We start from the raw sequence: 25,495 nt of genomic DNA on the forward strand, positions 1-25,495 counted from the left end.
AGTTCACTCAGACTCACATCCATCGAGTCGGTGATGCCATCCAGCCATTTCAGCCTCTGTCATCCCCTTTTCCTCCTGCCCCCAATCCCTCCCAGCATCAGAGTCTTTTCCAATGAGTCAACTCTTCGCATGAGGTGGCCAAAGTACTGGAGTTTCAGCTTTAGCATCATTCCTTCCAAAGAAATCCCAGGGCTGATCTCCTTCAGAATGGACTGGTTGGATCTCCCTCCAGTCCAAGGGGCTCTCAAGAGTCTTCTCCAACACCACAGTTCAAAGGCATCAATTTGGCGCTCAGCCTTCTTCACAGTCCAACTCTCACATCCATACATGACCACAGGAAAAACCATAGCCTCGACTAGTCGGACCTTTGTTGGCAAAGTAATATCCCTGCTTTTCAATATGCTATCTAGGTTGGTCATAACTTTCTTCCAAGAAGTAAGCGTCTTTTAATTTCAGGGCTGCAGTCACCATCTGCAGTGATTTTGGAGCCCCCCAAAATAAAGTCTGCCACTGTTTCCACTGTTTCCCCATCTATTTCCCATGAAGTGATGGGACAAGATGCCATGATCTTCATTTTCTGAATGTTGAGCTTGAAGCCAACTTTTCACTCTCCTCTTTCACTTTCATCAAGAGGCTTTTTAGTTCCTCTTCACTTTCTGCCATAAGGGTGGTGTCACTGCATTTCTGAGGTTATTGATATTTCTCCCGGCAATCTTGATTCCAGCTTGTCCTTCTTCCAGCCCAGCATTTTTCATGATGTACTCTGCATAGAAGTTAAATAATCAGGGTGACAATATACAGCCTTGACGTACTCCTTTTCCTATTTGGAACCAGTCTGTTGTTCCATGTCCAGTTCTAACTGTTACTTCCTGACCTGCATACAGATTTCTCAAGAGGCAGGTCAGGTGGTCTGGTATTCCCATCTGTTGAAGAATTTTCCACAGTTGATTGTGATCCACACAGTCAAAGGCTTTGGCATAGTCAATAAAGCAGAAATAGATGTTTTTTAAGTTACTGCATGTCAAATCTTAGTTGCCGCAATCAACTTAGTTGCTGGTCAATCCCTGACCAGGGATTGAACCTGGTCCCCCTGCATTGGGAGTGTGAAGTCTTATCCACTGGACCACCAGGGAAGTCCCTATTTATTTATTTTTATTTACTTATTTTTTATTGGGCTGCACTGGATCTTAGTTGCAGCATGCCGGATCTAGTTCCCATGACCAGGGGTTGAATCCAAGCCCCCTGCATTGGGAGCACAGAGTCTTAGCTGCTGGACCGCCAGGGAAGGCCTTATTTATTTTTTAAAATTAATTTTTATTGGAATATAGTTGCTTGGAGGGCATTTAGAGTCTTTGGTTAGCACACTTGGGACCCATGGCTCCCAGCCTGGGCTCTGGCTGTCCTACACCTGCTGGGGGCATCAAAGCCTGCCAGGAATAAGCTCGGGAAGCTCAAGTGAGGTGGTAGAGTAGACTCTGGGGTCAGACTGAAGAGGGTGAGGGAAAGTTACTGCTCTTCTGATGACTGCCTGTGTGACCTTGGACAAGTGACCTAATCTTTCAGTGCCTCGGATTCCTCATCTGTGCAGTCGCATAGTAATGACATTGACTTTAAAAGATCATTGACACAATCAGATGAGATAATGTGTAAAAGTCCCTAGAATCTACCTGGCACAGGATAATTAATCAACTGGGACTATTTTCATAAGAGGGGACAAGAGCTACTGGACTGTTTAATGAGAATGTAAACATTTCCCTGACCGATAAACTTTTTTGTTCTGAAAAAATAGACTATTCTTTCAAGTTTTACATCTTGGGTATCCTAAATAGAAATGAATCTCACTGTGAAATACAAATGTATCCCCAGCAGGGTCCAGCTTGGCACCAAGTTGTCTGGCATTACTGCAGTGAATTTTCACTGTGCCTGTCTGGCACTATGTGTCTGTCTCTACCCTACCTTTCCTCCCAGTCTTCTGCTTCTCCGTGGAGATCAGAGACAACCCCCAAATTAAGGAGGCACAAAAGGAGAGGTATTTGAGTGGGGGATCCCCCACCCCTTCCCTCGTCCCTCTTCTCCCCCTTCCATCTCCTGGCGCCGATAATCACCAGGCGGTCTGAGGCTAAGTGGTAGTTTTGCCCACAGTGGAGGGCCTTGGAAACCACACCCCTCCTGGGGCCCTCCTGGCCATTCTCAGCATCTCCGTCTTCTCCACTGTTGAGATGGGTCTGAAGGGGGCATGGTGTTTCCCATGGTGTGGGTGCCGGAGACAGCGAAGGACTGACAGAGGAGCAGGTATGGGGGAGACAGAGGAAAAGGTGGGCAGCCAGTCAGACAGACAGACTGTGCTGGAGAGAAAGGTAGATGCTCAGACCAGGGAAGGGAAAGGATGGTCTCTCTTCCTGGGTGGGAGGTGGATCTATCGCTTCGCCACAGGACTGGCTAAACACTTTGCAGGCCCCATTATGAAGTGAAGAAGTGAGACCCCCCTTATTAAAAAAATTATCAAGAATTTCAAGACATTGATAGCAGAGCATGACACCAAGCACAGGAGCCCTTCTGAGTGTGGCCCCTTGTGCCAGCGCACAGGTCAAGGGCCAGGGAAGCCGACCCTGCCACCAGCTTCGCCTCTCCCTTTTGCCATCTGATGCTGGTGACACTCACCCCTCAAGTCCCCAGCCATCTTCCTTGGCCTCTTTTCCTCCTCCTGATCCACTGTGCCCATCCTCCCCCTCCAATGTCCCTTTTAGGCCTGGATCCAGCTGCCCCTCCAGATCCAGACGGCAGCCCGGCTGTAGCCCCGATTGCCACCGAGGGAGGGATACCATCCCCAGGGTCTGGTGCCTACTTCAGCAGGAAGGCCCGGCTCTCCTTCCGTCACCAGCTGCATGATGTAGCGTCAGCCAACGACTCCACCATCTGATGCAGGGCACTGGGGGCTACACCTCCAGGCCTTGGCAACCTTCCTTCCCCACCTTCTCATCTGAGCCCAAGGCCCTTCCCACAGGACCCTCATGACCTTATTAAATACATTGAGAGTATTGCGTGCGCGTGTGTATGTGGTGTGTTTTGGAGAGGAGATGGGGACCACACCAGGCCTGTGTGATGGGGCTGAGGTGGGAAGTGCAGCAGGGTGGGAGTGAGGACACGGGAGTGGGAAACAGGAGGCACCTGATCTCCAGCTGAGCCCAGGTATGCCCAGTGGGAAGGTTACCAAGCTTCAGAGCTGAAGGTGGTGAAACCAGTTTGGAGCGGTTAGTGGGTAGGCAGGACAGCAGATTGGACCAGGGAGCATATTCGTTTGATAAATATCAAATGTTCACTCCCTGCCAGGTATTGAAAATATATCAGTCACTCAAGCACAAGGAATCTTCTCACTGAATTTGCTTTCTGGTAGGAGGAGGCAGATAATAAATAAGCATGGTAATGAGACACTAAAATGTACTGCTGTGAAGAAAATAAACAGATAATGTGAGAAAAGGGTGGTGGTGTTTCTTAAAATTCAGGTTAGGAAAGGCCTTTCTGTGGAGGGATGGAGTTTGCAGGGTTGTGGAGTATAAGGGAAAGAGCAATCAAAGATGCTTTGAGACAGGGAAGACCGGGAGAACAGGTTTTACAGAAAATCAAAACTTCTGCAGTGGTTATTTTAAGCTTGAGATACACGTTTGGGGTCAGAGATTCTTCACTTAATCCAGGACCTCACCAGATCCTTAAGAAGATTCCTCTGTACCCCCTGAAATCTCCCAGGGCAGGATTGTGTTTTTTTGTTTGCTTTTGTTTTTTTGGCCATGGCACTTGACTTAAGGGATCTTAGTTCCTAACCATGGGACCACTACGGAATCCCCCAAGGCAGGATTATATTCTAGTACCAGGTTTCCAAATGTGGCTTTCACAGTTCCCTTAGCCATTGAGTGGAGAAACAGATGAGGGAAGACTGTCAGTCATTGTCAATGAGCACCACTGAGGTCTCTGGGTCCAGCCAGTCTTGCAGGGGCTAGAGTTCACTCCCGGTTTCCCATCCGAGGGACTGAAAGCTGACTTCCCATCACCCTCCCAAAGGAAAGGTGGTCGCTGGAGCTGACCCACAGCACTCCCAGTGGCCGCTCTCTCCCACTCAACATCAATCTTAAACTCCATTTGCATCAAGGTCCACCTTCCACCCAAGAGCTGCTTCTGATGAAGTGACAGAGGTGAGTGTGAACACAGGGGACCATAAGCCTGGGTCGGAGATCTGGAATCCTTCTGGCCTCACAGCCAGTAGCCTCCCAGGGGGCAGGCTGAGGGGAGGTGACTCCAGTCTCCATCAGAATTTTGAGTCCCACCTTGGGCTTGAATAGCAAGGGGAGTGGAACACCTGTGGAAAGCCCCCACATCAACCACACTCCTGTCACAAGTGCCTGGATGTGGTAAAGAAAGTGTGGGGGCTGATGGCCTGGAAGAAGGGCCCATTCCAGCTTGCTCAGGACAGTGATTTATACAAACAGGAATGGCCCAGACAGAGGTCAAGGAAAGAACCTCAAAGCACACAGATTCTCACTGATGAACTGTTTATTGAATTTTGAATGGGGTATGTATGGGGTGTCTCATTATATCTTAGGATCTCAGGATTCAGAGAGGTGGTAAAGTGGCAATGGTGAATTTGGGAATCTGGTCTCCCAGAAGTACCTGCCGCTCTACCCCTGGTTCTGCAATGGCTGCCAGGCGGATCACCCCTCCACTAGAGCCATCCCGCTCCATTGCCAAAGCAAGAGCTGTGGATAAAAGAAGAAAATTAGGTTAAGAGAAGAAAGTTAGGATCACAGTCAGATGCTGGGATCTTGTCAAGGGAAGAGGAATGTTGACCTGGCTTGGCTAGGAAGATTTAGGCTCACAGACCCAGGAGCCCAAATTCTCACCATTGGCAGTGAACTGCAGGCATTCTTCCTTGGTCATGCCTTCCCGGTAGGTAGCATCCACATAGCCATAGATATAGGAGCTCCCAGAGCCCCCGATGGCAAAGGGCTGTCGTACCATCATACCCCCCATGGGCACCGAGTACACCTACCAGACAGAGAGAGAAGAATGTCATCATTTGTACATATACAATCACCTGTCCATTGTGGGAGTGGTCTGTGTAGAGTTAATAGTAAGTGATGTAGAGACTGGAAAAAGAACTAGAAAATGGCTGGGGGTGGGGAGAGACTGAAAGGCATGGCTCCAGCGTTCTGAGGGTGGTGGTGTCTGACCTGTCCCCCTTCTTGGGGGTCCCAGCCGGCAATGATGATTCCTGCCATCAGGTCTTCTCGGTATCGGTAACACATCTCCTTAAAGAGACTGGCCGCTGTGTGCACCAGCGGAGGCTCATTCAGCTCAATGCTAGATGATGAAGAGAGTCATAGGGAAGACAGTGTCAGACCATTCAGGCCCTCAGGTCCCAATTCCTTTCAGATACTTGTTCTTCCCCTGCCCACAAGTACCTGTGGAAACCAAGCTGATAAGTGACCGCATCAGCTACTGCTTGGGTATCAGCTGCTGAGCCTGAGCGGCAGCAGAAAATACGGTCGTGAATAGGGGTCAGCTTGTCAGTCACTCGATTGGCAATGTATGACCTGCAGGATGGCAGAATAGTGAGGGAAGGAGCCCACCTGTCTCCCACTTCCATCTTTCACTATCCACTACCTCAATAGGAATTCCACTATTCCCAATCAGTCTTCATCTAAACTGAAACAGGCTGGAAAACAAACTTTTGCAAGTATTTCACCAAAAGGTTTAGAGAACTACAAAGTAGTAAAAGATGGCAAATCCTAATCTCCCAGGAGGGAGAAATCTCCGTTCCCACAGCAGCCCAAGGAGGATAAGGATGGGCTGGCAGGCAAGGAAGGAAGAAAGGGGAAGATGGGAAGAAGATCTTTCACATAGCTGTCCTGAGCTCACCCAGTGGTTGTTCTGGAGTCGGCTCCTAGAACCACGCCCCCATCAAATTGTACGGCCATGATAGTGGTCTGGAAAAAAGGATAAAAGGCGAGTTGGCCTCTCCATATTCTCCAGCACACACAAACCTCAATGATCCGTCTATCCAGTCCACAGAGTACGAGTTAAGTCCTGCACCACCAAAGAAAGTGACAGTGAAGTCGCTCAGTCGTGTCCAACTCTTTGCGACCCCATGGACTGTAGCCTACCAGGCTCCTTTGTCCATGGGATTTTCCAGGCAATAGTACTGGAGTGGATTGCCATTTCCTTCTCCAGGGGATCTTCCCAACCCAGGGATCGAACTTGGGTCTTCCTCATTGTAGACAGACGCTTTATCGTCTGAGCCACCAGGGAAGTACCAAACCATCATCAAATCTCATGGCGGGGGGGTCTCAATACCCAGCAGGGTATCATAATTCCAATCCTCAAATTCCCAAAGGGCCACCCTGGCCTTAAGCTTTCGTCCTGCGAGATTCCAGAATCCCACGCTCAGCCTACCTTCCACCTCCCACCACATCACTCCTGCATCCTTAGAATACCTTTCCCCCGGCCTGAGTGCATCGCACAGACCACCTTTCTCCTTCCGCCCCTTCAGTTCTTCCAGCCCACTCCAGCGTTATCCTTCTATCTCTTCAAGCCTTGCGCATATCTCCTGAATCCCGAGTTCTTCCTTACCCCTGTGGAAACTTCCCGGTTCTCCCAGTCGGGGGCAATAGCCTCAGGCCCCCAAGCTGGTGCCGGCCTGGTTCCCCAAGCCGCTACTAGGGTGGCCGCCATCTTCCTCGAGGCTCCGGTATTGCCGCAAAGCAACTGTCGTAAAGCGCTCTGTCACTCTCTTGAGTCGTGGTCTGAAGACTTCTGGTTGACGGCAGAAGGGAAAAGAAATGCATAGGGAAAGTTCTTTTGCGACAGGGAGCGCTTGATGGCAGCGTGGCTGGCAAACCAAAAAAAATCAACAGAAAAACCTGCAAACCGTATGGAAAGACTACTTTCCTCTCGGTTCGGGCGGGACTGATAAATCTGATCGGAATTGCGGATCAGAGAACCTTCATGGTAGACTTGTGCATCTCCGGTTTAGAGTGACCGCACTGTTTTCGTTTCTCTTAGTTAGATCAGATCAGATCAGATCAGTCGCTCAGTCCTGTCCGACTCTTTGCGACCCCATGAATCGCAGCACGCCAGGCATCCCTGTCCATCACCATCTCCCGGAGTTCCACTCAAACTCACGTCCATCGAGTCGGTGATGCCATCCAGCCATCTCATCCTCTGTCGTCCCCTTCTCCTCCTGCCCCCAATCCCTCCCAGCATCAGAGTCTTTTCCAATGAGTCAACTCTTCGCATGAGGTGGCCAAAGTACTGGAGTTTCAGCTTTAGCATCATTCCTTCCAAAGAACACCCAGGGCTGATCTCCTTTAGAATGGACAGGTTGAATCTCCTTGCAGTCCAAGGGACTCTCAAGAGCCTTCTCCAACCACAGCTCAAAAGCATCAATTCTTCGGCGCTCAGCTCTCTTCACAGTCCAACTGTCGCATCCATACATGACCACTGGATAAACCATAGCCTTGACTAGACGGACCTTTATTGGCAAATACCTAGGAGTATATAGTAGGAATGAAATTGCTGGGTCATGTAGTAAGTTTTTATTTAACATTTTAAGGAACTTACAGCTTTTGCACAGCAGCTGCCTCGTTTTACATTCCCATTAGCCGTGAATGAGGATTATGATTTCTCCACTTCCTAATCGTGACTGAGCATGTTTAACTTTAGCTCGTTTAGAGGGTGTGAAGTGATAGCTTGTGTAACATTGAGCATATTTTCATGTGCTGAATGACTATTTGCATATCTTTTTGGAAAGTGCTTTGTCCATTTTAAAGTTGGATTTTTTTTTCCTGTTATTAATTTAAGAGGGCTTTTGTTTCGTTTTGTCGTCTTCATAAGCAAAACATCAAACTTTTAAAAACAGGCTTTTTAATTTACTTATGTATTGGCTGCACCTCGGGATTTGCAGGATCTCAGTTCCCTGACTAGGGTTCACAGCAGTGGAAGCCCCAAATGCTAACCACTAGGCCACTAGGGAACTCCCAACATCAAACTTCTTAAAAATTTGAAGTATAATTGATTTACAACATTGTTTTAGTTTCAGGTGTATAGCAAAGTGATTAAGTTATATATATATATATATATATATATATATATATATATATATATATCTCCATCATAGACTATTACAAGATATTAAGGATACTTCCCTGTGCTATTTACTTGTATTTTGGCTGCACTGGGTCTTAGTTGTGGCATGCAGGATCTAGTTCCCTGATTAGGGATCGAAACCAGCCCCCCCTTGCACTGCAAGCACACTCTTAGCCACTGGACCACCAGGGAAGTTCCCTTCATTTTTCCCCCTTCATTTTTAATATAGGTATATATACCTACACATTTTCTTCTGAGCACTTTTTATGCTATATCCCAAGTTTTGGTGTGCTTTGTTTTCACTTTCCCTAGTCTCAAAGTATTTTTCTTGGAGTGGGGGAGAAAAAATATTTTTCTGGTGATTTCTTCTGTGACCTAGTGTTTGGCTAAAAGTATGCTTTTTTACTTTCCACATATTTGTGAATTTTTCAAATTTCCTTTTACTATTGATTTCTAATTTCATTTCAGCTTAGTTGGAGAAGGTTTCGTGACTTCAACCTTTAAAAATATTTTGAGACTCTTGTGGCCTACTCTGTGGTCTACTCTGGGGTTTGCATATGTGCTTGAGAAGAATATATATTTGACTGTTATTGTGTGGAGTGGTCCTCGTATGAACTTGCCATACTATTTCTACATACTTCAGCTGAGCTGGAGCTGGGGTTTGAATTGAAAATATGACCCTGACACACCCTTGCTTAAAATTAACTCTCAAGATACAGTCTCCCATCTCTGTAATAGTTTATAAGGGCCTTTGTGAACTTGCTCCTGCCCACCTGACTGTAATCACATCTTAGCATTTTAACCATTTTTGGTATACAATTTGATAGCATTAAGTACATTTACATTGTTGTGCAATCCCCTCTTCTTTTTGACACTCTTGACTGCAATTATCTGAACTATTTTTAGTGTTTCCTCATACATTCATTCATCAAAGAGCTGTTGAATGTCTGCTAGGTGCCAGACACCGTTTGAGGCACTGAAAGTGCATCTGGGAACAAAGTAGACAAATCCTAGCCCCATGGAACTTTCTATTGGGGGAGACAAAAAAAAAGTACAATATATAGTATGTTAGATAGTGAATTACACTAAGAAGAAAAAGCAAGGAATGGAGATAGTAAGTGTGTGTGTGTGTGTGTGTGTGTGTGTGTGTGTTGAAATTTTAGAAAGAATAATCAAGGCAGGTTTCACTCAGGAGACATGTAAATAAAGACCAAAACGAAGGAGGGAAGTCATTTGTATATATTGGAGAAAAGCATTCTGGACAGACAGAGGAGCAAGTACAATGGTCCTGAGGCAGGATCTTGCCTGACATATTGTTGTTGTTTAGTCACTAAGATGTATTTGACTTTAGCGATCCCCAAGGGCTACAGCATGCCAGGCTCCTCTGTCCATGGGATTTCCCAGACAAGAATACTGGAATGGGTTGCCATTTCCTTCTCCAGGGGATCTTCCCAGCCTAGGGATTGAACCCGAGAATCCTACATTTCCCTGAGCCACCAGGGAAACCCCTGCCTGACACATTCAATGGATATTGAGGAGGTCAGTTTGGCTAGTGCAATCAGTTCACAGAGGACTTTTGAGAAAATTTTCAACCTTCTCAACTGAAGATATGACCCAGAAAATCTTCTGCTTAAGTTTTTAAAAGTTTTAATCTAAGTTCAATAGGAAGCCATTGGAAAATGTTGAGCAGGGAAGTGACATGATATGCTCTACATTTTAAAGATCACTGTGGCTGTTTTATTGAAAACATGCTGTAGGGAAGCAAAGTATGGGAGAGAGAAACAGGAGGCTATTGAAACAATCCAAGTGATAGATAAAATTGACTTGATAGGTGGGTAGCAGTGGAGATAGTAAGAAATAGAATTTGACAGATTGGAGGTGGGTATGATGAAAGAGAAACCAGAGTCTGGATGACCACAAGGTTTTCTAGCTTAAGGACGTAGAAGAATGGAATTGTCATTTACTGAGGTAGTGAGGACTATGGAGCATTTTAGGAAGAGAGGATATCGGAAGCTCAGCTTTGGACTTAAGTTTGCTATGTTTAGTTGAAATCCACATGGAGATGTGGAATAAGGATGAGTATACGTAGTATTCTGGAATCCAGGGGAAAGTGGGTTGGAGTTATAATTTGGGAGTTATCAGTGTATAACTTTGTTCACTGGAGTCAACAAACAAACATTATTGAGCTGGCACCTGCTTGACGTGAGTCAAGAAGCACAGGTTTTAGCCTTGGGTAGCTGACGGGAAAGGGTGTCGTTTACTGAGACAGGAAACATAGGAAGAGGTGCGGTTCTGGGAGGAAGTGACTGGATCCGTGTAGGATGTGTTGCATTTGCGGTGTCTGTGGAGATGTCCGGGAAAGAGTTGGCTTTATGGGGGCTGGAGCTCAGGGAACAGGTTTGGACTGGAGACGTGGCATGTAGTGGACAAGTGAAGCTGTAAGAATGACTGAGACAGGTCAAGGGTAGCGAGTCTCTCGGCGGCGGGGAATAGGAATAGCACATCTTCATCTTCCCGCATCTATTTTTCCTATTTCCCTTAAGCGCCTGCCATCGTCGCACAAAACGCCCTAAGTCGACGGCTATCAGAGAATAGCCCCACTGTTTTTATTCCCCACTGTTCCTCTCTCCTCCGGGAGATTGCAGATAGAGGAAGAGGCTAAAACCCCACCCACGCCGGGTTGGTGACGTCACCACGGAGGCGGGATATGTGATGACCACGCCCCTGGCGGCGAGAGGCCAGCTGAGGGCTCAACCCCAGCTGTAACGACGCCTCCTCGGTGTGCTTCCTTCCTTCCTTCCGCCAGCCAGCTCGAGCAAGCCGCGCTCAGCCAATAAGCCCTGGGTCCGGTTGTAGACGTCCTCCAGGGTGCCCGCGGCCCGGGCCAGCGCGGCCCTCGCCTCCGTCTCTCTGGCTCCGGGACACATCAGCTGGAGTAAGCGGCCGCGACTCGGGAAAGCGAGGAATGCGAGGTGGACAGCCTGACGGACGAGCCAGGTGTGATGCGGGGCCAGGGCCGTACCATAAGCATCGCTGCACTGAACGCCGGCGTCCGGGCCTCCGAGCATCCCGGTCGCCACCCGGTGGAGGCAGAGCTGGGACCAGCGTAGCGCACGGTGCAGCAGGAGCATCGTTACTGAGCCCGAAGCCTTGGCCGAGGGCGGTGGAGCGATCTCGGGCCGCTCCCACGCCACCATCGTCCCCAGGGACGTGTAGTGCGCGGCTTGTGGGCCGTGCACCAGAGCTTCGAGGGCTGTCACTTTGGCGGAGGCTTCGCTTGTGGCGAAGGCGAAGATGGAGCCGAGGGGAGTTAGGAACCTGTGGGTGTGTGATGGTGCGAAGGGTAGGAAGGTTTGCGAGAGGGCGATGGAGCCACCAAGAGGCGGGGACTGGATGAGAGGAGAGAGCTCACTCACCTGACTAGCTTCCTCCATCCTGCCAGGTACTGTGATAATTCCACGTCCCCTTCCGTGTTCAGACTGGCGCGGAACGACCTCATCATATGGCCCAGCATCCCCTGGGGGCCCAGACACTGAGGCTCTTCCCATTCCGGGCCCTCCAGGGGTCCCGACTGTTGCTGGACCTGCAGGTTAGATTTGAGGGCATCGAGATGGGAGCAGAACCCCTAGCTTGCTGGGCTCGCCAAGCAGCCCAGTTGGTCTCTGAAGAAATTATTCCTTAGATCTAGCTGGTGTTTCTCTGGCTGGACTCTCAACTTCTGACGGGAGAGGGGAGAGTAGGAGGAGGGCCTGCTCTTCATCAGATCCTCAGACTGGTCCTCTCAGGACCACGCCAGGAGCTCCCAGTTCCAGCCCTGCCGGTAGCGTACCTGGAAAGGCGGCAGCCCCTCTGCAATGCAGGACTGCGTCCCAGATCCGCAGCCTGAGGGGGGAGGCGGGACAGAGCAGTGAGGGCCTAAGGTGAGGTCTTAGGTCCCCAGGGCCTGGATTCCCCGGTTCCTCCCAGAGCAGGTGAGAGAACGGGCTACTCACGAAGGTTCCGAGCCCAGAGATAAACAAGCAGTAGCGCGAAGACAGCAAGAGGAATTGCACTGTGCAGCCACCGCCGCGGGATCTGCCCCGGCAGTGCGACCCCCATGGCTGCGGCAGGGACCACCACCCCCTTGCCAGCCGCTAGCCGGGCTTTGTCCCTCCGCCTCCAGGAGGGGAGGGAAGCCGCAGTGCCTGAGGTGCAAAGAGTTAATAATTAACCTACCAAGTCCCCTTCCCCTGTGCCCTTTGCCCCAGAGGGCAGCATCCGAGGGGTGAGGGACTGGAATGAGGAAGGCTGGGTGGTAGTAAGAGGCAGCCTGGGTACTGTGAAGAGAGGCTGAGGTGAGAAGCAGGTCCCCCAAGGAACAATGGTGGGCCTTAGGCTGACTCTGGGGCTTGAGTTCCTCCACTGTAAATTGAGGATAACAATAGGTTCTTTTGCAAGGCCTCATGTGAGGATTAAATGATATCACATGTGCAAACACTGTAAATGGAAAAGCTTACCACAACTGCTCCATAAATCTTACTTTTAAAGTTCAAGCATGGGGCACCTGGGACCCAGGGAACACTCACTTCTAAATTATCCTATCCTCGTGCATGTGTGCTAAGTCACTTCAGTCCTGTACGACTCTTTGTGACATGATGGACTGTAGCCCACCAGGCTCCTCTGTCCATGGGGATTCTCAAGGCAAGAATACTGGAGAGGGTTGCCAGGCCCTCCTCCACGGGATCTTCCCAACCCCTAGATCGAACCTGCCATTCTTATGTCTTCTGCATTGACAGGCAGGTTCTTTACCACTAGCATCACCTGGGAAGCCCCATCGTCTCCTCAGGGGACCTTGTCTTGAACAGGAAGCCTGATGTCTCAATTATATACTTTAGGCTGTCTCCTTTTACATTTGTTTAATTCTTTAAACCTCCAAAATGATTCCTCAGTCAAACCAACCTTTATAAATACCTCCACATGCCAGGCCCTGTACTAGGCCCCAGGAATAGAAATGTGCCTCTACAGAGCTCAAGGTGCATTGAAGAATTTATCATCTGTCTCTCCAACTGGGATGTGAGCTCTGATGAAGACAGGGGCTTTTTCATGTTTGCTACTCTATTTACAGCATTTAGAATATTACCTGTGATACAACACATTGTTTCTAAATAAGTATGTATTGAATAAAGCACAGGAATATGCGTGAGGGGCAGGCCAATGAGGGTTGGTACTACTCCCCATTGGTGGCTTAGACTGTAAAGCCTCTGCCTGGGATTCAGGAGACCTGGGTTTGATCCCTGGGTCAGGAAGATCCCCTGGAGAAGGAAATGGCAACCCACTCCAGTAGTTTTGCCTGGAAAATCCCATGGACGGAGGAGCCTAGTAGGCGACAGTCTATGGGGTCCCAAAGAGTTGGACACGACTGAGTGACTTCACTTTCTTTCATTTTTCATTACTCCCCACAACAAACCTGAGCGGTTTTGTTGCTGTTGTTGTTGTTGTTGTTTCCAATTAGGAGTCCCCCTGGTGGTCATAGGTGGGAAAACATTGAGGGAAAGGATACAGGAAGAAATGGAATAAATGGCATCTCCTGTCTTCAGTCATCCATCCGTAAACTTGTTAGACTTCTTCCCTGTCTCTGTGTACAGTTTCTTTTGAGAGAGAGAGGTGTCCCAGATTCTCAAGGAGTCAGGACTCCAACCACTCACACGATGCTTCCTAGCTCCCATAGTCCATGGATTCTTTCTTACCCTGTCTCACTCTGATGCTATCTCACATCCTGGAGGTCCCTGGGGTCCCTGTCCCCTGGGATTCTGGAACCATCACTTCCATCCCTAGCCTTGGTTCCCCATTTCCCAATGCTGGAACGTTCCCCGGTTTGCTGCCTGTGACCTTAGGCAAATTGTTTGCCATTTTGCAGCCCCAGTTCCCTCATCTGCAGAATAGGAAGGGTAATTTCCACCGCCTAAAATTGTTTTGTGGATTAAATAAAATATGCCTGCAAAACGCGAACCATGATTCTTGGTTTAAAGTTTGTTAACGTTGTGTAAATGGGTAGTTTTTCAAACTCGTGGCTTCTTGCTGCCCCTCCTCCCCTGGCGCTGGGCTGAGAGTCAAATCTGTAGGACCGGATTAGTTTTGAATTTCACTTAATCTGTGTGGCCCTTCCGCAATCCAAGCCCTCTTAAAAGCAAAGGTTGCTTTTAAGCCTGCTAAAGAGCCTGGGCTCACGGAGGCTGCGGGATGGAGCTAGAAGCAGGAGCCAAGCTGCCGCTGCTGCTGCTGCTGCAGGCCACTTGCTTGGGGTACGCAGGAGCAGATGGCTACATGTCGGTCATCGAGGTGACCAACGGGGGCCCCTGGGGCGACTGGGCCTGGCCCGAGATGTGTCCTGACGGATTCTTCGCCAGCGGGTTCTCGCTCAAGGTAGGGACTCATGCCTCGGTCTCGGAGGGGACCCCGGAACCGAGGGTGGCAGTCTCCTGACTCGTCGTCGGTCGCCCAGGTGGAGCCCCCACAAGGCATTCCTGACGACGACACGGCCCTGAATGGGATCCGGCTGCACTGCGCGCGCGGGCAAGCGGATCTCAACGCGCACGTGGTGGAGTCCCAGTCTGGAAGGTGGGGGGCAGGGGCCGAGGATCCCCTAGGGTCGGGGTATGCCCCTTACCCTCGGTTACACACATCCCCTCCCCTCCCGACGGGCAGGTCCCTCCAGGAGGTTTAGAAATTGGAAGCGGGTGGGGGACCGCCCCCTCCCACCCCACACCACCCGCCCGCATCTCTGTGGAGGTCAGGTGACTGAGCACCTGGCGGGGAAGCCCCCGAGGCCTGGGTCGGGCTGGAGGTGGGTAGGGGGCGCCGCGGAGCCAGTGCGTCTTCCCTTCCACCCCAGGTGGGGATGGTGGAGTGAGCCGCTGTGGTGTCCCGTCGGCGGCTTCCTGGTGGCTTTCTCGCTTCGCGTGGAGGCACCCGTGACCTTTGGGGACAACACAGCTGCGAACAACGTGCGCTTCCTCTGCTCCGACGGCACGGAGCTGCAGGGGCCGGGCCTGACCTGGGGAGACTTCGGAGACTGGAGTGAGCTTTGTCCTAAAGGCGTATGCGGCTTGCAAACCAAGATCCAGCAGCCTCAAGGCCTCCGCGACGACACCGCCATCAACGACGCACGCTTTTTCTGCTGCCGCAATTGATACCATCGTCGTCCTCTCCCAGCCCCAAGCCTCATCCCACCTCCGCTATTAAAGCTTCTCTGTCTTGGCTTTTTGGTCTGGCTTGTTTTAGGGATGGGAAACTGCGTCGCTCGTGTTCCTCTTAACCTGGCATTGGGCCAGGCCCAATTAGGGGTTGGTCTCAGAGGTCTGGGCTTCCCTGCTGGCTCAGACAGTAAAGAATCCGCCTTGCAGGCGGGAGACCTGGGTTCCAGCCCTGGGTTGGGAAGATCCCCTGGAGGAGGGCATGGCAACCCACTCCAGTATTCTTACCTGGAGAATTCCCATGGACAGAGGAGCCTGGTGGGCTACAGTCCATAGCGTTGCAAAGAGCCAGACACGAATGAGGGACTAAGCAAACTCACAAGTCTAGGGCAAGCTACTGAAAGTTACCGACTCCATAGTTGAGGGGAAAAAAAAAGAAAGAAACAAACGCATTGAAACAGATTTTGCTTACAGGTTGAGGAAGTCCTTGCTTTTCTGACAGCCTCTGCAAACACGTCATCCCCATTAAGAGCCCAGGTTGTTTCCTTTCTGAACCACCAGTGACCCCAGATTAAGAAACTTCTACCAAATTAGGTGACAATGCTATATTGTCTTAAGGCTTCATTATCTAGAATTTAGGAGACTAACATGTCTTTTCCACGCGTGCCTGCTCAGTTACTCAGTGGAGTCCGACTCTATGACCCCATGGGCTGTAGCCCGCCAGGCTCCTCTGTCCAAGGGATTTCACAGGCAAGAATACTGGAGTGGGTTGCTATTTCCTCCTCCAGGAGATCGTCCCAATCCAGGTATAGACCCTTATCTCCTGCTTTGGCAGGCGGATTCTTTACCACTGAGCCACCTGGCAAGCTCGTCTTTTCCATATGTTTCCTTTTCTTCCCCCTACAAAATTCAAACAGTGGCTTTTCTGTACATTGAGTCCTATGAAGTGTCCTTGTCCTTGCCTGGACTCTCCCAACAGTCCAGATGATTAGCCCATCCACCAGATTTCAGGTCCAATTTTTCTTTCTTGGACTTTGTCTTATGAAAAAGGCCATGCGTCAGTCAATATCTATCCCCATTACCTCCATGTTTTTAAAAAGTGCTTATCACCAACTGAAATAATCTACTGCCTCTTTTAAAAACTGTCCATCTTCTAACCCTGGAATGTTAAATTCTTTAAGAGCACAGAACTTGCCTGTCTTGTTTATACAGTACTTTCAGCGCACCAACAGCTCAGTAACTATATATTAAGAAAATAGCAAGCAAGGTGTAAGAGCCCCAAGCAACAGTGTACCTGGAGGCCTTCCAACACTCTTTGTATAAGGGCACAGTCTGAGACGCGGAAGAGAACTCTAAACACTCTAGTTTATTCCAGGGTAGGGGCGGGCCGGGTGGGTATCCAGGAGCGAGGGACCAGGTGGATGGAGCCTCACTGAGAGGAGCCCTGCAGAAAAGATAAAGTGAGGACAGGACACAGCCAGGGAGCAAATAGGTTTCCTTGCCAGCTCCATCCCACAACCGTCCCACCTGCTTCTTCCTGCAATCGCCACAGAGGACACCAATGGACGCGTTCACCAGCTGCACCCCACAGAGCAAGATCTCCAGGCACGATGCGGCCACCAGCAGCGAGAAGAGCGTCACGTTCCAGAGGACCACATTGGGCGGCTCCACGCAAAAGTTCCATTGCGTGCGGTTGAGCAGGTAAGAGCCTCTGCGGGTGGGGCAGGGTCACGCAAGAGCAGGAGGTCACGCGGAGCGCGCCCCCCGCCCCCCGCCCCCAACCTGGGGCTTCCCGCCCCGCGCAGGCGCCGAGGGGGATATGCACAGAGCTCGTTTGGCCCACGTGGAGGAAGCTGTCTCGAAGCTGAGTCCGGCCTAGGTTCCCTGGTCCACGTGGAAAAGGCAGGTGGGCAGAGACAGAGTATGGGGCAGGGCCGCGAATACAGGCTAAGCCTTACGCGGTGTCTTGGAAGTGGTAATCCCAGGAGCCGTTCATTAAGCACTGTGGTCCAATTCGGAGCCCGGTTCCCGAGACCGAGAGGCAGTAGATGGCGCCAAGCAACCCGATAGCTGAGCAGAAGACTGAGCGCAGCATCTACAGGCACAGCGCGAGCAGAGTTGTGTTGGGCCGCCCTTCCTCCTCCTGGGCGAACCGCGCCTGGCCCCGTGCCCCCCATCTTTCCCAGTGTCGTTAAAAATACACTTCCCGTCAAACCCCGGGGCTGGAGTTCTGCTTAATCCTAAGAGCCGGTGGCCACGGAGTTTCAAGGGGGTTGTAAGTCCCCTCTGGTCAGGCCCACTGAAGCCTAATATTTGTCGGTGCGAGGGAGGGGTGAGATGGAGCCTAGGACTCTGCAGAGGTGCTCATGAAGCTGGGAATTCAGTAGAGGGACCATGGCTTTAGATGTGGTTCTTCGAAAACCGGTTCAAAGACCGAAGCTGAATCCTGTCTTTATTATTTTTAAAATGTATTAATTTTTTAAAGTTGTGTCCTATGGCATGTGGGATCTTATTTCCCCCCAACCAGGGATCAAACCTGGGCCCCCTGTGTTAGGAGCACAGAGTCTTAACCACTAGACCACCGAGAAAGTCCCTTGAGCCCCGTCTTAATTTGAATCTTACCCTGCAGCGATTTCCACAGCAGCCTGCACCGCAACAGCCTTTGCCCCCGGCCCGGACAGCAGAAATTCCAGGACAAAGTACCTATTGGAGGAGAGTTGATATAATAACAAGGCCAGCAGGTCCCCATCTTGCATCAATGCTTACCTCCTCCTGGAAACTTACTGTGATGCCTTCAGCCCTTTGAACTATAAGGAGACCTTATCTTTACTTTTCCTGCAACACTGTGGGGCTCTGCTTTAAGTTTATCTGTATTTATGTGCCTACTTATCTCTGTCCAGATTGTAGCCTCCAGGAGGGTAGGGCCCCAATATCCTTATATCCCCCATAAGTCTCAGTATATAGTAGGTGCCCAAGTGAATTGGAATCTGGAAGCCTGGGTTTAATGCCAAACTTGTGCTCATTTCACACTCATGAATTGATTCATCTCTCTGGATCTCAGTTTTGTCCTCTGTAAAATGGGTCTGTGTACCTCCCATGGCTGTTGTCAGGATTTAATGAAATAACAGGTTGACTTGATGTGAAGACTAACTCAGAATAAATGGTCAATAAGCATAAAGTCCCTCAGCAGCAGGAAGGAATAGTGGTGTTGGAGTATCTGGTGAACTGGGATTATGATGGAGGGTGGAGGAGTATGTAAGTGAAGACTCTGATGGGAAGGATGGGAATCCTCAAGATACGACCCTGATCCTGTCTTTCTTTCTCCTGTGGTCGTCCACAGAGAGCCCACCCCCTCCCAGGGTGTCTGCTGCTGCTTCTAACAATAATCAGTTGTTAGAATCAATTCTAAATCAATCCCTTCAAATTCAGATCTGACTGCCTGAAGGGTCTGTTCATTTGTCTGTCTTGGTTTTAACTCAAGTTCATCCAACCTACTGACTTCACAGTTTATTCCCCCCAAAATTTATCTCCCTTTGGCTTTCTTGTCTCCATCAGTGGAAATATCCTCCAGGTCACTCAGTCCTGAAAACTTGAATCCTCCATACCGAGCCAGACTTCAAGTCCTTCAGTAGCTCTTGAATCAGTCCTTTCTTCCACCCAGTCAGTCCCCAGTCACCTCCCATAAGAAGGATGTGCTCATTCTCCCTATTGGGTTTCCATGTCTCTTGCCCTGTGCCCATACGCAATCCTACATTGCTATTACCAGATTATTATATTTTTTTTTTACTGCAATGGGTATTAGTTTCAGCAAACGGATCTTTGATCTTTGCTGAGGCATGCAGAATCTTTAGTTTCAGCTTGATCCCATCAGGGATCAAACCCAGTTCCCCTGCATTGGGAGTGCAAAGTCTTAGCCACTGGACCACCAGGGAAGTCCTGCTACCACCAGATTGAACTTCACTTTCAATTGATCTTTTCCCTGATCCAATCCCTTAGAGTCTCCTCAAAGAGTCTCCTGTCAAGACTGAACTCTATGAAGGTGTCTGAGGCACCCTCCCTTTGGGTTCAGCCTTAGCTTTGTTGCACCCAACCAGGTTCTTTGCTTATCTCCCATCTCTATAATTCTGCAGCTGTCTGGATCTTTGCCTCCCTGTCTTCCTTGTCTGTCTCACACCAATTAAGCAACATTTGGGTCTTCTCCAAGGGAGAAGCTGAGAGCTTTAGTTCCATTACATCATTCACAGCAACCTTACAGAAACACCTGCAGAGTTCAGTGAACTTTTCTCTAGACGCCCTTCCCTCTTCCTTGTCTCGTGGGAGGTCTGGGGCCAGAGGTGGCCCCGTTGCTTAGCCTGTCTGGTTATATCACTTACTCAGAGGCTCTTGGACCCAGAGACACCTGGATTTATCTTTTGGATTTATCAACTTCAAATGACTTCCTTGTTTGTGATTTTTTAAAAGTTTGTGTATTTATTTATTTGGCTGTGAAGTCTTAGGCTTCCCAGGTGGCAGTAGTGGTAAAGAACCTGCCTGTCAATGCAGGAGACTATAAGAGACATGGGTTTAACCCCTGAGTCTGGAAGATCCCCTGGAGGAGGACCTGGCAACCCATTCCAGTTTTCTTGCCTGGAGAACCCCATGGACAGAGGAGCCTGGTGGGCTGTAGTCCATAGGGTCGCGAAGAGTCGGACATGACTGAGTGACGGCATGCATGCCAGGTCCTAGTTGCAGCATGCAGGATCTTTTAGCTGCAGCATGTGAACTCTTTAGTTGTGGCGTATGGGATCTAGTTCCCTGACTGGGGATTGAACCTGGACCCCATGCATTGAGAACACAGAGTCTTAGTCACTGGACCACCAAGGAAGTCCCTAATTTTTGCTTTTTTAGCCAAAGTGTTTGTTTCCTTTTTTTCTCTGAGCTCCTCTGTCTCACTCTCTGCTCTTTCTTTGTCTCAATGAAAAGAGGTAATTGAAGAAGCTGGAGGAAGCACTGAGTTTATAGCTTGGGTCTGTTTACTTTTCTCCATCTCAGTGGCCACTGGACTTGTCCACGCCACTGTTATCTCTCCTGGACAACTGTAGTAACCTCAGTTGGTCTTCCTACAGCCACTGCTGACCTCCTACTGTCCACTGTCCACCCAGCAGCCAGCCATATCCAACTGGATATGGAGCAATTAGAACTCTCATACTTTACTGATGGGAATACAATTGTTATAAGTACTTCAGACAACTCTTTGGTGATATCTGTTAGCACTGAAAATTTGCATACCTTAAGACTCAGCAGTTTTACTCTGTAGGTATCTATCCAATAGACATGCAAACATACATTCACCTAAAGACATTTATAGGAATGTTTAGAGAACGTTATTTGGAATAAATCCAAGTTTGAAACTATCCAAATATCCATCAACAGTAGAATGTTTAAATAAATTGTGGTAATATTTATACAATGGAATGCATAAGAAATAATAAACTACAGCATTGTATACTAATATGGATGAAACTCACAAACGTATGTAATTTTGATCTGAAGAAGTCAGAACAAAAGTGTCCATAATGTAGGATTCCATTTATATAAAGTGCTAAACAGACAAATCTAACCTCTGGGGTAGAAGTCAGGATAGTGGGGCCCTTGGCAGTGTGGAGTAGGGCCTGGTAGAAGGCCTGTCTGAGATTCTTGTAATGACCCAGATCTTGATCTAAGTACCCAGAACATAAGTGTGTCCCCTCTATAAAAATTCACCGAACTGTATATTAAGGATCTGGGAAGTTGTCTGTATGACTTTTGAAAAACTAAAAAGTCCTTCAGTAGTTTATTGTGCACTTATAATAAAATTCAAATTCCTCACTGTGCTTTTTCAGGGGTGTAGATGCTCTGGCCTCTGCCCATCGCTGATCTCACCTGCTTCCCAGAAGCAGGCTGGTGAGATTGTGGGGAGGTGGTGTTGGTTTGGGCTGGCAAAGGGGTGTGATATGACAGAGAGTGAGTGAGTAGGGCTGGGAGGAGTGTGATGTCTTGAAGAGGGTTGAGGTCAGAGGTATGGAGTGGAGTCCAGCTGCCATAAATCCATGCGAGAGGGAGAGTAGGAGAAAAGGCCCTGGGGTGGGGGTGAGAGGGGTGCTTAGTTGCTCAGTGACATCCGACTCTTTGTGACCCTGTGGGTTGTAGCCCGCCTCACTCCTCTGTCCATAGGAATTCTCCAGGCAAGAGTACTGGAGTGGGTTGCCAGGCCCTTCTCCAGGGGATATTCCCAACCCAGGTCTCCCTCATTTCGGACGGATTCTTTATCATCTGTGCCACCAGGGAAGCCCTGGTAAGAGGAGATTGTTGTATAAAGGAAAAGCTCAGTTCGTTCCCCATTTAGCGAACAGAGCTGTGGTCAGCAAAAGAAACAAAGATGAAGCATTCCCCTAGAGAATTTCATCAGTCAGCCCTCCTGAGAAGTGGGGAACAGTGCCAGGGGATAAATCTTTTGCCTTCAGGCCATAAGGATGTTAAACTCACTTGACAGTCCAAAAAGGTCCCCTTGGAACTTCCCCAGTGGTCCAGTGGCTAAGACTGTGCTTCCACTACAAGTAGCATGGGTTCAATCCCTGGTCAGGGAACTAAGATCCCACATGCCATGCGGAGCACAAACGAAAACGTTCCCCCACACAGGGAGGGGTTGGCAAATAGGGGTTAAGAAGTCCGGGAAATCTGTGTCTCCCCTTCCCCCACTTCTCCTGACAGGTCCTAGTCTCCAGAAAGCAACGGGGACCCCTTCACCACACTGACCTAGGTTCTGAGTTTAGCGTTAGTGCCCAGTGCGTGGTGGGCATCCAGAAATGTAAGACAGGGAGGTGGAGGAGGTGACACTGAGCTGATAGGTAGAATGACTGATCTGCAACGTCGCTACCTGGCTCCAGACACTATACTGTCACTGTAAACCACCTCCCCCCGCAACACACACGCACTGAGCCCATTATTATCTTAACCCGATAACCGCCCAGGGAACCAGCTGTTCCTTCTGTCTCAACCCTTGTCATGAGGTGTTCCCAGCATCTGCTCAGCAGTGGGGATGGGGAAGGGCTGGGAGGACAAACTCCCTACCCAGGAGGGAACAGTTGAGAGCAGTGAGGCTCCTTCCTTCTCGTTCCGCTCAGACATTCAGCTCAGGACCCTGGGGCTGAGCAGCAACCCTCTGCAGTGCTTAGCATTTGGGGGCAGGCTGGGTGGGCTCCCAGTCACCACCAAGCCACCACCATCCTTTCTCCCTCCCTCCCTCCACTCCCTCCCGCTCCTGGTCAGGACTCCAGCGAGTGGTGCCCCCTCCCATGGCCCATGCGCCCCAGCCAGTCCTCTCACCATCAGGCCCCCACCAACAAAGCCAGCCATGAGCCAGACTTGCAAGCTGAGGTGGTCCTTGGTCCAGGTGGTCTGCCCATTGGGCACCAGCAGGAGGGCGTTGGCCACGATGCAGACCAGGGAGAGGGGGATGAGAGACAGCCCCACAAAGCGGGCACACTTGCCGGTGCACATGGTGAGGCTCTCGGAAAGGACAGGTGGTGAGTGAAAGTGAACCTAAGGTTCCCGAGTCCAGAGGGAAAAACAAGCCAGGAGCAAAGGTCGGGGAGGAGGTGTGGTGAAGCTGGCAGCAGCTGATAATAAAGGACAGGGGCAGGAGACGTGGGGCTGCTGCAGAGACGCAGGCCAAGGGGAGGATGTGGTGGACGAGCTAGGGGAGGCTGACCCACAGAGGAAGTTGCATGGAGTCGGTGTGTTCCTCTTCTTCTGCACACACCTCTCCACAGACCCTCCGTCAGCTCCTTACCTGCTTTGTGACTTACCCAAGCCCCTTAATGTCTCTAAATCTCAGTTGCCTCATCTGTATAGAGGGCATAGTGATGCTCCTGGGCTCTTGGGCTGGTGGTGAGGATTAAATAGGGAATTCCCTGGTGGTCCAGTGGTTAGGATTCTGCACTCTCACTGCCAGGGGCTCGGGTTCAGTCCCTGGTTGGGGAACTATAATCCTACATGCCATGTGATGCAGCCAAAAGAAAAAGGGGTGAGGGTGAGAAGAATTTTGTAACAAAGAACACACTAAGCCAATGTGTGGTAGCCTCATTGCTTCTTAGCCCCACAGAGAAGCTTCCTCCTGGAAAGAAATCAAGAAGATGGTGGTGTTTTTTCTGTTTCTTCTTGTCAGTTCACTTCAGTCCCACAGTGTCTAACTCTGTGACCCCATAGACTGTAGCACGCCAGGCCTCCCTGTCCATTACAAACTCCTGGAGCTTGCTCAAACTCATGTCCATTGAGTCAGTAATGCCATCCAACCATCTCATCTTTTGTCATCCCCTTCTCCTCCTGCCTTCAATCTTTCCCAGCATCAGGGTCTTTTCCAGTAAGTCAGTTCTCCACATCAGGTGGCCAAAGTATCAGCTTCAGCTTCAGCATCAGTCCTTCCAATGAACATTCAGGACTGATTTCTTTAGGATTGACTGGTTTGATCTCCTTGCAGTCCAAGGGACTCTCAAGAGTCTTTTCCAACACAACAGTTCAAAAGCATCAATTCTTTGGCACTCAGCTTTCATTATAGTCCAACTCTCACATCTGTACCTGACTACTGGAAAAACCATAGCTTTGACTAGACGGACCTTTGTTGGCAAAGTAACGTCTCTGCTTTTTAATATGCTGTCTAGGTTGGTCATAGCTTTTCTTCCAAGGAGCAAGCGTCTTTTAATTTCATGGCTGCAATCGCCATCTGCAGTGATTTTGGAGCCCCCCAAAATGAAATCTCTCACTGTTTCCACTGTTTCCCCATCTATTTGCCATGAAGTGATAGGACCAGATGCCATGGTCTTAGTTTTCTGAATGTTGAGTTTTAAGCTAACTTTTTCACTCTCCTCTTTCATTTTCATCAAGAGGCTCTTTAGTTCTTCTTCACTTTCTGCCATAAGGGTGGTGTCATCTGCATATCTGAGGTTATTGATATTTCTCCCAGCAATCTTGATTCCAGCTTGTGTTTCTTCCAGCCCAGTGTTTCTCATGATGTACTCTGCATAGAAGTTAAATAAGCAGGGTGACAATCTACAGCCTTGACATACTCCTTTCCTGATTTGGAACCAGTCTGTTGTTCCATGACCAGTTCTAACTGTTGCTTCTTGACCTGCATCCAGATTTCTTAGGAGGCAGATAAGATGGTCTGGTATTCCCATCTCTTGAAGAATTTTCCACAGTTCATTGTGATCCACACAGTCAAAGGCTTTGGCATAGTCAATAAAGCAGAAGTAGATGTTTTCTTGGAACTCTCTTGCTTTTTTGATGATCCAGTAGGTGTTGGCAACTTGATTTTTGGTTCCTCTGCCTTTTCTAAATCCAGCTTGAACATCTGGAAGTTCATGGTTCACGTACTGTTGAAGCATGGCTTGAAGAATTTTGAGCATTACTTTGCTAGTACGTGAGATGAGTGCAATTGTGTGGTAGTTTGAACTTTCTTTGGCACTGCCTTTCTTTGGGATTGGAATGAAAACTGACCTTTTCCAGTCCAATGGCCACTGCTGAGTTTTCCAAATTTGCTGGCATATTGAGTGCAGTACTTTCACAGCATCATCTTTGAGGATTTGAAATAGCTCGACTGGAGCTCCATGACCTCCACTAGCTTTGTTCATAGTGATGCTTCCTAAGGCCCACTTGACTTCACATTCCAGGATGTCTGGCTCTAGGTGAGTGATGACACCATCATGACTACCTGGGTCATGAAAATCTTTTTTGTATAGTTCTTCTGCGTATTCTTGCCACCTCTTCTTAATATCTTCTGCTTCTGTTAGGTCCATACAGTTTCTATCCTTTATTGCCCCTCTTTGCATGCAATATTTCCTTGGTATCTCTAATTTTCCTGAAGAGATCTCTAGCCTTTCCCAAACAAAACATTCTATTAGTTTCCTGTTTCTTTGCCTTGATCACTGAGGAAGGCTTTCTTATCTCTCCTAGCTAATGACTGGAACTCTGCATTCAGATGAGTATATCTTTCTTTCCTTTTCTCCTTTGCCTTTAACTTCTCTTCTTTTCTCAGCTATTTGTAAGCCCTCCTCAGACAACCATTTTGCCTTCTTGTATTTCTTTTTCTTTGGAATGGTCTTGAACACTGCCTCCTGTACAACGTCACAAACCTTTGTCCATAGTTCTTCAGGGACTCTATCAGGTCTAAT

General features: G+C 49.2%; 5 protein-coding genes across 5 annotated transcripts; 2 read left to right on the forward strand and 3 right to left on the reverse strand.

The window, feature by feature from the left end:
• Positions 1 to 2,219: 2,219 nt before the first annotated feature.
• C19H17orf114 (chromosome 19 C17orf114 homolog) lies at positions 2,220 to 2,920 on the forward strand. The gene is made up of 2 exons (XM_052657116.1): positions 2,220 to 2,292; positions 2,748 to 2,920. The coding sequence occupies exons 1-2, from the start codon at positions 2,220 to 2,222 to the stop codon at positions 2,918 to 2,920; spliced, it is 246 nt and encodes an 81-aa protein (XP_052513076.1).
• A 1,607-nt stretch (positions 2,921 to 4,527) lies between these two features.
• PSMB6 (proteasome 20S subunit beta 6) lies at positions 4,528 to 6,780 on the reverse strand. The gene is made up of 6 exons (XM_052657932.1): positions 6,622 to 6,780; positions 5,911 to 5,978; positions 5,454 to 5,585; positions 5,223 to 5,352; positions 4,893 to 5,037; positions 4,528 to 4,748 (listed from the first exon to the last, which is right to left on the reverse strand). The coding sequence occupies exons 1-6, from the start codon at positions 6,721 to 6,723 to the stop codon at positions 4,606 to 4,608; spliced, it is 720 nt and encodes a 239-aa protein (XP_052513892.1). The 5' UTR covers positions 6,724 to 6,780; the 3' UTR covers positions 4,528 to 4,605.
• Positions 6,781 to 10,886: 4,106 nt separating this feature from the next.
• Positions 10,887 to 12,234, reverse strand: GLTPD2 (glycolipid transfer protein domain containing 2). Its single transcript, XM_052657893.1, has 4 exons — positions 12,129 to 12,234; positions 11,966 to 12,018; positions 11,553 to 11,719; positions 10,887 to 11,454 (listed from the first exon to the last, which is right to left on the reverse strand). Exons 1-4 carry the CDS (start codon positions 12,232 to 12,234, stop codon positions 10,887 to 10,889), a joined length of 894 nt encoding a protein of 297 aa, XP_052513853.1.
• A 2,121-nt stretch (positions 12,235 to 14,355) lies between these two features.
• Positions 14,356 to 15,305, forward strand: VMO1 (vitelline membrane outer layer 1 homolog). Its single transcript, XM_052658800.1, has 3 exons — positions 14,356 to 14,538; positions 14,618 to 14,733; positions 15,008 to 15,305. The coding sequence occupies exons 1-3, from the start codon at positions 14,356 to 14,358 to the stop codon at positions 15,303 to 15,305; spliced, it is 597 nt and encodes a 198-aa protein (XP_052514760.1).
• A 1,432-nt stretch (positions 15,306 to 16,737) lies between these two features.
• On the reverse strand, positions 16,738 to 22,826 carry TM4SF5 (transmembrane 4 L six family member 5). Its single transcript, XM_052657896.1, has 5 exons — positions 22,653 to 22,826; positions 17,931 to 18,011; positions 17,267 to 17,403; positions 16,836 to 17,019; positions 16,738 to 16,752 (listed from the first exon to the last, which is right to left on the reverse strand). Exons 1-5 carry the CDS (start codon positions 22,824 to 22,826, stop codon positions 16,738 to 16,740), a joined length of 591 nt encoding a protein of 196 aa, XP_052513856.1.
• Between the last annotated feature and the right edge of the window lie 2,669 nt (positions 22,827 to 25,495).

The sequence above is a fragment of the Budorcas taxicolor genome, chromosome 19, assembly GCF_023091745.1.
Source record: "Budorcas taxicolor isolate Tak-1 chromosome 19, Takin1.1, whole genome shotgun sequence".
Taxonomy (NCBI): domain Eukaryota; kingdom Metazoa; phylum Chordata; class Mammalia; order Artiodactyla; family Bovidae; genus Budorcas; species Budorcas taxicolor.